General features: G+C 47.1%; 1 protein-coding gene across 6 annotated transcripts in view; it reads left to right on the top strand.

The window, feature by feature from the left end:
• POGZ (pogo transposable element derived with ZNF domain) overlaps positions 1-12,223 on the top strand; it is a 1,205,269-nt gene that overhangs the window by 998,451 nt on the left and 194,595 nt on the right. For 4 of the 6 annotated variants that reach the window (XM_069650424.1, XM_069650451.1, XM_069650443.1 and 1 more), the window contains exons 12-13: positions 4,660-4,806; positions 5,127-5,261. In XM_069650424.1, coding sequence (XP_069506525.1) covers positions 4,660-4,806; positions 5,127-5,261 — 282 coding nt within the window. The remainder of the gene's footprint in view (positions 1-4,659; positions 4,807-5,126; positions 5,262-12,223) is intronic. The other 2 variants (XM_069650460.1, XM_069650433.1) reach the window with 1 other exon arrangement.

Below are 12,223 nucleotides of genomic sequence, written 5' to 3'. Positions count from 1 at the left end.
ACAACCATGGTTTCCACACCTACGCAGGATGGCGGTGTGCGAACCCATCAGACTCCCAGCCTGGTACAACCTACTGTCCCAGCAACAGGGTCAAACAGTGCATCAGGAACCCAACTCTATGAACCTAGCAGCATGGCTCCTGAAGTCATAGAGTTTGGACATCTCAAATTACCACAGAGGTGTATGGACATTCTAAAGGAGTCCAGGAAACCAAATACAAGGCACTGTTACTTTGATAAGTGGAAAAGATTCGTTATCTGGTGCCAGAATAAACAAATCAACCCGGTTGATTGCACTCCTTCCAACGTTGTGACATACATGCTCCACCTGCTGGATGCAGGGTTGGTTTTTAACTCGCTGAAAGTACACCTGGCAGCCCTCTCGGCTTACACCACATCCCATAACAAGGTCTCGTGGTGGAAAGTACCAGTGGTTAAAGCCTTCATGGAAGGAGTAAAGAGACTTCACCCTCCTATTTCGAACCCACCGCCAGGATGGGACCTCAACGTGGTGCTAGCTAAGCTCATGGGACCCCCATTCGAACCCATGCATAAAAGTAGTCTCAAACACCTGACTTATAAAACGGCCTTCTTAGTAGCCATTACCTCCATAAGAAGGGTCAGTGAAATTCAGGCTCTGTCAGTGCAGGATCCTTTCTTTACTATCCACAAGGACAAACTGGTTTTACGCACACACCCTAGGTTCTCACCTAAATTCATATCCAAGTTCCATGTAAACCAGTCCATCGAGCTTCCGGCTTTCTTCCAGAACCCGCAAAGCTCGGCTGAGGTGAAACTACACACCCTAGATGTGCGTAGGGCGGTCCTATACTATGTAAATAAAACCAGACCGCTAAGGAAAACAGATCAACTGTTTGTCTCCGTAGCTACAGGCAGAGAGGGGGATCGCGTCTCTAAGGGCGCTATCTCGAAGTGGATTATCAACTGTATACAGCTGTGTTACTCTCTTTCTGACAAGACTCTGCCTTTTACGCCAAGGGCCCACTCTACTAGAGGCATTGGTGCCACTCTGGCTTTCATTGCAAATGTTCCCCTCGACACCATTTGCAAAGCGGCTACTTGGAGCTCTATTCACACTTTTACTCAGCATTACTGCATTGACACTCATTCCAAGACAGATACACAAGTGGGACAAGCGGTTCTAAGACACCTGTTTGCTCATGACCCTTCTCACATCCCACCTCCTTCTTCTGGTACTGCTCGCTAATCTATGCACAGCATGTGATCTAAGCAGATTCCACAAGCCTCAGAAGGGATACATTACTCACCGTAATCGTATTTCTGATGCTTGTATCTGCTTAGATTCACATGCGACCCACCCTTCCTCCCCTCCGAGAGAAGGCGCATGATTGCTTGTAGTCTTACCTTTTCTGTCTATCTGCTTGGATTATCTGTACTCACGCTACTCCTCATGCTTCCTCATGTCAGAAAAAATACAATCTGAGGATCCTACACGCGTGAGGGATCTTGGGTACAGTGGACGTCACACTAGGGATAGTATTACTGGCACGCCTGTGTCGACGCCCATTTTCGACTTTCGAAAAACAAACTGTAATACTCCGCAGCTTCCACTAGATGTCGGCCTATGCACAGCATGTGAATCTAAGCAGATACAAGCATCAGAAATACGATTACGGTGAGTAATGTATCCCATATATTTTGCAGGAAGTCAGGGGTTGCGCCAAAGGTTTTTCTCGAGGCTAGTTGGTCGCACCAGCCTAAGGGAGGAAGTCGTCCTTTCCAGGTCTTCCCTGTCCATTCATAAACCGGGTCCGTAGAGCTGCAGGGCTTCACCAGCACTTTGCGGTCCAGGAGGGTGCTTCTGGTGTCTTCTCTCGTCTTCTGCTTCGGATTCTGTCCTCCAGTGGTCGACTCTTCTCTCACACCCAAAAATCTCACTTTTTATGCAAGTTCCCATTCATTCACAGCCCTAGGCTGTCAATCACACAGCAGGGTGGCTCTCCTTTCAGGACAGCAAGCAAGCCAATAGGAACTGGTTTCACTCAGGCACACCTAGAGACAAAGGACAGGACACACTGGATCCTAGGCGGGCTGGCTGAAGCCTGCCAAAGGCAAACTACACGAAGTGCTCAAACCTGATGCAAACAGAGTAAAAGCCTAGAAAAAATTAACAAACAAGAAATGGCAAAAAAAGAGGGGCCATTTTGGAAAACTGTTCAACCTTGTGTGCAGCACTGCAGCTGAGGTATCAGCCAGCAGATATGTCACTAGGTAGTAAATAAAGAAACAACTGCCACCAGCCATTCAAGTGAGTTAGTTTAACACAATGTTACATGAGGAATGGGTTAAAGGAATTACTAGGTAACCCCCCAGCTCGCCACATAGTGTGATGTGTGCTAGACCCATAAAGTAAAGGTAAGTAAGACCGTGGTTATCTTACTATTTTTGGGAACAGTGGTTCACCCAAGAAAATGTAGTTGAACATTAGTAGAAGTCCAAGGCACACAATGCAAAAGCAGATGCCTATGGAGTTTACCAGACTCCATAAAACAGTAAGGAAACAGTAAGGAACATAGAAAATCATAGTCTGGAAAAACATGAGTGTGAGAAAAAGGTCCCACTCACTCAGGTGTAACATTTTAAAGAGCCCAGCAAAAGAGCTGGGGGTCGCTAAGGTTAAATGGAATTGGCACAGAAATACATTCTCTAACACCTCCTTTGACTGTGCTCTGGAAGAAGTTATTTGTCAGTAAATGACTGTCCAGTGCTGGGGAAGAAGTTATTTTTCTGTGACGTTGTTTTGCGGAACAAATTTGTTATGGGTTCTGTTGGGGAGAATTTTAATTTCTGTGTCAATTCCCTTTAGCCTTAGAGATGTCCAGCTCTTTTGCTGGACTCGGGAGAATGCAGTATCCTCCCACCCCTTTACAACCTCTTTCACCCTCTTACCCTTTGCAGGGTAACCTAGTCCCACATACCTCCATTTATACTTGTAAGGTGGACAGTTCCACCTCCATACCCTATACTGATACGGGGAAGAGTAGGGACTGCCGATGTGAAGCCTAGAACAGTGGGACAAAGAAGATCTCAAGTAACTTGGAGGAGAACAACATGCATACTAAGACGAAGAGGCGCAGAGTGCTAAAGAGCACCCTGCGGAACCACCATGAGCGAACTAATCAATATGTACAATCTATTGGTATCATGCATAAAAAAGGGATGAAGGACAATACATGTTGACAAGCCCTCCTCGGAGGAACCGCGAGAAGCCGAGCGAGATGGGAAGGAGAACAGACCAGGACACTGAGCTAGAAACCGGATGCTCTGCAGCTGAACCAGAGTGGCAAGACCACGTACCAAGCTGGAGGGAGTGGAGCTCTTCCTGATCTTGAAGCCTGGGACGGGCTTGGGACAAGAGCCGTGCCACCCAGAACGGAGAAGGTGTGGAGTCGCCACACATGAGAAGTCTCCAAAGCAGAAAAAAGCCCCCGCTGAACTGGAGGCGCCTGGAAGAGGACTGAACACAAAAAGCCTAAAGCAAAAGGTATGCGGGTTGCCGAACAGGCGAAAGGAAGCTAAGAAGCTGGCCAGCTGAGAAAGGAGGATCTGTGACCCAGAAAGCAGTACAATCTACCAGTCACCCAACAAGGTAATTCCTGGCTTAATAGTGAACCAGGTCTATCGTGCAAGCGGCAGGGGAAGGGAAGAAACCACAGAGATTTGGGAGGATAGTGAGCAAAGTATCGGTAGGAGGAAGATGAGCAGCATCCCTCTTCTTTGTTGCAGTTCCTGGTAGAGGAGATAACTACGCCTGCCATCAGGGGTCTGGGACCCATGCTTTAAGCCTGAGAAGAAAGCCAGTGGAAAGGAAGTCCTTTCCTCCAGGCATTAGGAAGCTAGGAAACGAGGGGAAGGGAGTTCTTCCCACTCATCCTGTGGGACATTGAGACAAGGGACGGAAGATATTCCCCTGGCAATTGGAAACCTCAAGAGAAATCGTGGGAAGGGAGACATCCCACCTGCTACATTTTCAAGAAACGTTTGAATCCTTTGTCCAGAAGAAGGGTGTCATTCTTCTGGACCCAGCAGATACTTTTTCCTTCATTGTCTTTAAGTGTAAGCCAAGGAAATAGGATTTGACATGACAGACCTTTATGATTTTTGGACATTCTGACAATCGCCTAAATTGATTATTTGAGGGAGGAAAACCCCTCTTAGCATTGGGGATAGGTATGTTTTTCCCTTTTATTTTGAAACAAATACAAGTTGATAGCAACCACTATACCACCTTGTTGTCGATCTCGTACTTCTGCAACCTTCCAGTGGTCTCCAATGTTTGATGAGCTGTAGGGACAGAGCCAGTTTAAAGAGGGGTGAGGAAAGAGGGGTACGGCACAGATGACAAACGTTTTCATAAGAATTTCCAATGTTCCTTCACCAGATAGGAGATATTCTAAATGTGTGACTCTATAGTATGGATTTCTACCAAGTCCTTTATGAGTTTAGAAGATGTCCTGCGTAAAACCATTCAATTTGGTTATTTTAAATGTGTTTCATGTTTTGAAAAGTGTTGTTTTCCTTGCTTAGCCTATTCATTTGAGTCAATAGCCTTTTTTTCTTGCTTTGCACCCATTTTTACTGAAAGAAGCATTAGCTCATGTAACCTCTTCTGTTTCAGGTGTGCAACTATCGCTCCTCGCTATACTGTGAAGTTGATAGCCATTTCAGAGCTACACATGAGGATACCAGGAACCTGCTGTGTCCCTACTGCTTGAAAGTCTTTAAGAATGGCAATGCCTTCCAGCAGCATTTCATGAGGCATCAGGTAAAGTATTGTATACTAATATTGGGTACATGGGGATTTCAGTTTTACACCTTTTGCAATAATGCTTTTATTTAGCATCTCAAATCATGTAATCCAGCCTGTATAATTTTGGGGAATGAAAATATATTCATGGGTCTCCAATTTACAACCACGTACTTGCAAGCCTTGCATTGTAGAGATGCAAACCCACAGCCAATAAGACTGTACATTCCCTGGAGCTGAGGGAATATGCTTGTTTTTCTTTTGATTGAATTCTTCATCTGTAACCATTTCCATAACTATACGGCTACTCTTTCTTTCCCTTACTTTATTTTATAAAGAAGAAGAGTGTGTACCACTGTAACAAGTGCCGGTTGCAGTTCCTGTTCGCAAAGGACAAGATTGAGCACAAGCTTCAGCACCACAAGACTTTCAGAAAGCCCAAACAGTTGGAAGGGTTGAAACCGGGGACAAAGGTAAGACAGTGGAGTCAGCGGGAGGCATTTCTTTCATTAAATACTGTGCACTGTGTTTTAAGCACACATTATTTACGTCAGACTGACGTTGCTTGTTATCCAGTTGAATAAAAAGCTTGATCTTGAATTTGTAGGCTGTTGGGGAGATTTGTCCACAGTACTCTGATGAGGGTGTGTGTAGATCTATCCAAAGGGGGCAACTAGGGTGTCCACCAAGTTAGACCAAAACACACTGAATTTGTAACGTAGAGGAGCAGTGCCTTTTAGGAGAGGAGGGGATGGGCTGATACGAAAGTGAAAATTGGACACATTACCAATAATAAAATACACCACACATAATGTAAAAAATACATATATACATTTATTTAAAATTGTATCATGATTACAAAGTCAGTCAAATGCCAACTTAGAACCATACACCACATTTCTGTAGTACAAAGCAAAACAGTTGAGGCATAAGACATTGATTCTACTTCACTGCAGAACATAAACTACAGGTGACTAACCCAACAGTGAGAGGTAGGCCTAAATAGGTCCTAATAATGGGGGAAGAAAATGATTAAAACATTAATGGTATGTGAGGGGGCCAGAAATGTGAGGCAGACAAGTTTGTGAAGATTTTTCAAAAGATGCCATTTTGTTAACTAAAAAGGTTGGATAAGCGTCTCACTATCGCTACTCTGATGAGGATTTCCCTGCCAAAAATAAACTAAAGGAAATACTCTAACAAAGCATCACTGTCCCTCACACTTGCACACATACACACGCACACTAACTCAACAAGGTAATGCATGGCAATTCAAAGGCAACTCAAATATAACAGATAAGTTCACCATATACCAGTCTCTCCTAAAAATCTGTGTACATTTCCCTTCCCCAGGCTTCTCCGATTCATTCCAGCCTAGCTGTCAAACACACAGCAGGGTGGCTGTCCTTGCTGGACAGCCAGCCAGCAAATCACCTTTGGGTGCATTCCTGTAACCAAGGTGATTAAGCACGGGGAGTTTCGGGCACCTCCCTCACTTCCTGCCCCCTGCAAGACATACTGGAGCCAGAGCCAGGCTTCACTAGTGAATCCCACCAAAAGCAAAACGCACAAAGGGACCAAACCTGGTTTGGCGTGCAGAGTAAATCTCAAGAAGGACTTTTCTGACAAATGGTGAAAAAAGACCAGGGCCATTTTGACAAAATGGGTATCCATGGGTGCTTTATTGCAGCTGCGAACGCAGCCCTCGGTAAAATAACAAAATGGTAGTAAAAAGTAAACCACTGCCACCAGCCATTAATTGTACAAAGGGTAACATAAAAATGAGAAACTAGATAAAGGGGATACTAAGTAACCCCTCCGGCACCCTATGTTAAGATAGTGTGTGCTGGGTAAGTAAAGTCAATTTCACTTCACTGCTCTTGGAAACAGTAGTTTTACCAAGAAAAGCTATTTAAACCTTTGGGAAATCTAAGCCTTCCCTGTGCCACTGCACTGAAGGTGCTGTGTCTCACAATGCAAAAATGATGCCTATGGAGTTTGTCAAACTCCAAAACTAAAAGAGCCCAAATCACAGTAAAAATACCTGAGAGAGTTGGAAAAGGGTCTCACTCTCTAGGTTAGAAATTAAAACTCCTTAAGTCCAGTAAAAGAGCTGGGGGTCTTTAAGGTAGAGAGGAATTAGCACATTTCTGAGAATTCTCCATAACACACGGTCACAACCGTAGTCTCCAGAGTGGCGCTGCCCCCTAGGCCAGCATCAGCAACATTATCGAAGTCTCCGGCTCCAGGAGTGGCTTCTTTTCCGAAACCCAAAGGATAAGCCTTTGTTCACCTTGGTGCCTGTGGCCACAGCAAAACCACATTTCGAATGGATTGTGTTCTCCATTGTATTCCACATCTTTGACATGTAATGTGCACAGCTGTGTTGCTTCGAACATTTTTCGGCACAGGGCGTCCTGCTTCTATGGTGTCGGGTCGATGTCCCTCGAAGGCCTCCGTCGAGGGTGATGTCATTGGATGTTAGAAGTAGCACGCAGGGCACGCGTAGCCTCAGTTCTGTTTTTTCCGCAAAAGTGTTTGCTTTGAGAACTCGGCGCGCCCCTTGTTATCTACTTCTATAATGTCTTCTTCTACCCCGCCGACCCCACAGTCTGGCTTTAAAAAATGCCGGGACTGTAAGTCCAATATGTCCATCACGGACTCGCACTGTATCTGCTTGTGGTGTCTGGGCGAGAGCCACAACACGGACGACTGCTCGAAGTGCCAGTCGTTGACTGCCAAGGCCTTGCGGGAGCGTAAAGGGAAGTTACATGTAGGTCGGGTATCCAAACCCGTAAATCTAAACAGACTACTGGTCTTTCCACTGACGACTCGAGGGGTGACTCTCCCCGTCATAGGGAGGGTCTCTTTTCCGGAGTGGTTCCTGCCACTCGTCTTCGAGGCACTCCCGAAAGCGGCGTCACTGTTCGCCTTCCCCTCTCCTCGTCAGATGATGGCTCCGCGAGGAAAGTCACTCTAAATCCTCTAGCCCGGAGGAATGGGAGGCATTTGGCGAGAAATTGCTGGAGATTTTTCAATCTCAGGGCACTGTTCCGTCTGCGCCTTCGGTTGAAGCTGGCAGGGAACGGTCTTGGTCCGACCCTCGCGCGCCCTCGGGTCCGGGCAGTCGGTGCGATAAACATCGGGAACCGTCAAGCTCCTTTTCGGACAAGGCTCCAGTAGATCGCCAGAGACGTGCCAGATCCAGATTGCGGTTTTCGTCCCGACGAAATCGTTGAAGTCTGGGAAGGTGTCGAGGAAGGCTTTGACAGTCGGCGCTGTGTCCATCGAGTGTGGCTGTCTGGGCTTTGCCCTCGGTCAGGTCATCAAAGCCTTCGGCGCCCTTGTCGACGACGCCAAAGCTGTCAGGGCCCTAGACGCCATCGGGGCCTAAAGGCCAAAATTTGCCGTTGGAGGCCCCTGTGGCTGTGTACCCTCTGAGAAAGGCTCTAAGACTGTAAGGCCTGTTCTTGAATCCGGGTCTGCCTCTGTACCTAGGAAGGAGTTCTTTCATTCTGTACAGAACACATGTGAGGATGAGGAGCGGTCTGATGTGGAGTTGGAGCATTACAACCCCGGTGATACAGGAATTCCGGAGCGGAATGGTGTAAATTCCCATTCCCATTGAGTCCCATAGGACTCAATGAGAATGGGGACCACGGAAACACCGGCACCATCTCGTGATGGTGCTGGTGTTTCCACGTCTGCCTGCAGGCGACGGTGGTAAACCCGCCAGGTCAGGCCTGGCAAGAACGCCACCTCCTGCCTGCAGGACTCGAGATCGGACGGTCTGGATTAACAGTGGCGGCGGATTTACCACCACTGTTATTTCCGGACTGCCCGACCTGTAATGAGGCCCATTGTCTTTTCTAAGGACAGTCAGATGCAGGATCTGCGTCAGTCTTTACATGATGCCAGTGGCCTTGACACATCTCCTGAAATGGACTTTGGTAGGCCAGACAACTCTGACCTCCTGGCAGTAGCAACCCAACCTTTGGTATAAATCTGTACCACACAGGTTGGTAGCATGTTGAGCAGCCATGCTGATCTGGAGAGGGGGGGTCAGTGTGAGCAGTAGGGGAGTCGCACCGAGATTTACAGTGACAAGTATTCAAATAAACTCTTACACACAAGGTTTCTTGATTAAACAATTCTTAATTTATTTACCAGTCAGTTTGAGTAAGCCTTCTTTAGAAGGTGCAATAGATTAGTAACAAACAAATGCACTCCAAAATACACACTCTTAAGTTTCTCTAAATCAGCAAGTGCCCATTTGGGATGGCACACAGACACTTCCTACACCCTCAGGTGACTTAAATAACTAGGACACTGTGGACATTAATATATCACTGTTGCATTTAGGGCAATACTTTATGTCAAAGAAAAAGGTTATTAGAACAAAACAAGAGATCTCACAAATATTGTGAAGCAGATAGGTACTTTTGGTAACCCCCAATGCAAAGTAAGTTAACTCCTTCCTGTAAAGAAGACAAAACACACAGAGGGAAGAAGAGTCATTCAGGTAGCCAGGCTAGGCTAACGTCAATTGGGCAAAAGTCTAGGTGAGCTGAAGCAATTCTTGCAGGTAGGTAAAAGCCTTTTATTTATTTATTAATTAACATTAATAAAGCGTGTATCAGCCCTGAGGCATTATGGAGCTGTTAAAGACAAAAATAAATATCGTTGCTGGGTACACAGAAAAATGTAGTTACATGACAGTGAAGGCAAGAAGTGCATACATGTTTAAAAGAAGTAAATTTGCAGGCAGATTAGTGAGAGAGGGGCTTGCGGGGGTTAGTTAAAGAGCTTGGTTTTGAGACCTTTGCGGAAAGGGTAGGGCATTCGAGAGTTTGGGGGCTATGTGAGGAAAGCCGATCCCTTCTGCTTTGGCTCTTTTGATGTGAGGGATGCATAGTTGGTTGGCGTATTGGCATCTCCTGGGACGTGAGGAAGGATCTCTGGTGATGGTTTCCGAAAGGTAGGATGGGACGGTGAGGCTTAGACATTTGTGCGTTAAGGTGAGGGCCTTGAAGGTGATTCTTTCTTTTACGGATAGTCAGTGGTCGGCCTGTCTAGCCTGCGTAATGTGATCTCTTTTGGGGGTACTAAGAGCTGCTCTGAGCATGTTATTTTGGACTGTTTGAAGACTGTTTAGACTGTTTGCTGAAGTACCTGCTAGGAGAGTATTAGTGAGAATTGAAAGAAATGTGCTAATTCCCTCCACCTTAGAGGCCCCAGCAACTTTGCTGGATTTCTAGGACTTGGTTTTTTTAACCTGGAGAGTGTGACCCTTTTTTTCCACCCTCTCATGTATTTTAATGTGATTTTATACACTATTTCTTTTGGTTGTGGAGTTTGCAAACTCCATAGGCATCATCTTTTACATTGTGCGTCACAGCACCTTCAGTGCAGTGACACAAGGAAGTCTTTCAGATTTCCCAAAGGTTTAAATACCTTCTCTTGGATAAACTACTGTTTCCAAGTGCAGTAAAGTGAAATTGACTTACCATAGACTCAGCACACCCTATCTTACAATAGAGTGCTGGAGGGGTTACCTAGTATCCCCTTTGTCTAGTTTCTCATGTAAAACAAATTGTTACCTTTTTCGCACAGAATGGATGGTGGCAGTGGTTTTGTTTGAACTACCATGGTGTGCCTTTACCACGGACTGCGTTTGCAGCTACAGTAAAGCACACACGGGAGCCATCTTTGTCAAAATGGCCCCCGGTCTTCTTTTTTTGTGGAAAGGTCCTTCTTGAGATTTGCTCTGCACGCCAAACCAGGTTTGGTCTTTGTTCATTTCGCCTTTGGCGGGGTTCACGAATGAAACCCGCTTCTGGCTCCAGAGTGTCTGGCGGAGGGCAGGAAATGAGGGAGGTCCCCGAACCTCCCTGTGCTTAGTCTCCTAGAAGACCCAAATGCACTCTGTGGTGATTGGCCGGCTGACTGTCCGGCAAGGACAGCCACCCTGCTGGGGGACCGACAGCTAGGCTGGAATGAATGGGAGCAAGCTGCATAAAACGCAAGTATTTTGGCGTGGAAGGCAGTCTCTACCACTGGACGAAGGAACCGAAGAAGAACTTGAAGGGGACGCCTGCAGCAACTCCTGGACTGTTGATTTGCCCGGTGAAGCCCTACTGCAGTGCCAAAACGCCAAGTTCGCATCGACAGTGAAGCCTCTGCAAGAACAACTTTTCCCCTTGCGTTTGTGGGACCAATAAACTCCAAAGTATGCCACCTGGACATTGATCTCGGAGCTGGTTGAATTTCCAGAGTTGCTGCTGGAAACGTATAGCCAGGGAGAGTAATACCAGATTGGGTGCGTTGCTTTTAAGCTGACCTAGAGCTTTTGGAAGATCCTCCGGACTCCGAGGAAGCAGGACTGACCAAGCCTGAGCCCCCTCAACAGAGTGCGGGACCCCATAAGAAAGGAAAGTCCATCTCAACAGCCAGGAACCGCTGTGTTGCTATTTGCAGGAGACACGAGGAGCTGAAACACCGAACAGCCACTGAAAGTGCAGTTTGCCGGTTGCCAGCTTTGACGGTGCCAATACAGTGCAGGAGTCCCCCAACGTCCTCCCTCTTGTCCCCACGACTGAGGCCCAGGAACAGTGAGATCTGCAGAGCTGTACAGGAACAGAAGTCTTCAGATGCATCTTTTTCTTCTTTACTAAGGTACTGTAAAATTAGCCTAAGAGAGTTTATCTCTTACTGTGGAAATGCTTGTAACTTCTGCAACTCGCAAGTCTAATCAGCTTGTGGGTCTACATTGGATTCTTCTTTTTACCAAAGACTCCTAAAAACTTGTGCAAAGAATTTTCCATTTACTTACCTGAAGTGCTGCATCTTATACAAAGACTTTGGCCTATTGACTTTGGCTTAGCCTATTGAATTGAATGGCTCTTCTAAGTGCTATCAGAAAGTATTTTCCGACTGGCCACCAGGGGGCGCACGGACAGGCATGCTCTGCGCGTGAGCTCCGCTACCACGGCCCCCAAAGTGGACTGAGCCCCCACTTAAGGCCCCCCCCCGTGGTAAAAATGAACGTGCTGCTGTCGGAAGGTCCCCCCCCCATGTGGTGAGAATCCGGAGCAAAAACGGTGGAGGACTCGCCCAGAAATCGCTCCGTGAAGCCGAGCCACCATACGAGCGCTGGGACGACTGGCAGGCCCTCAGGCAACAACGAGCGGCGAACAGCAGAGAAGCTGGAGCAGGCCCAGCAGCTGAGGGCCCCGAAGAAGAGGACACTGCCCGCAGTCAACGGGCGGCCCTCCACCACGAACGAGCAGCGCTGTGAGCGGGGAGCCGGAGACAGGACCTGAAGGTGGGTGCCCTCAGGCAACAACGAGCGGCGAACAGCAGAGAAGCTGGAGCAGGCCCCGCAGCTGAGGGCCCCGAAGAAGAGGACACTGCCCGCAGTCAACGGGCGGCCCTC

The sequence above is a fragment of the Ambystoma mexicanum genome, chromosome 1p, assembly GCF_040938575.1.
Source record: "Ambystoma mexicanum isolate Mex_15411 chromosome 1p, UKY_AmexF1_1, whole genome shotgun sequence".
NCBI classification, from domain to species: Eukaryota; Metazoa; Chordata; class Amphibia; order Caudata; family Ambystomatidae; genus Ambystoma; species Ambystoma mexicanum.
Note: the sequence above shows the minus strand (reverse complement) of the source record. Positions and strands in the feature narration are given on the sequence as shown.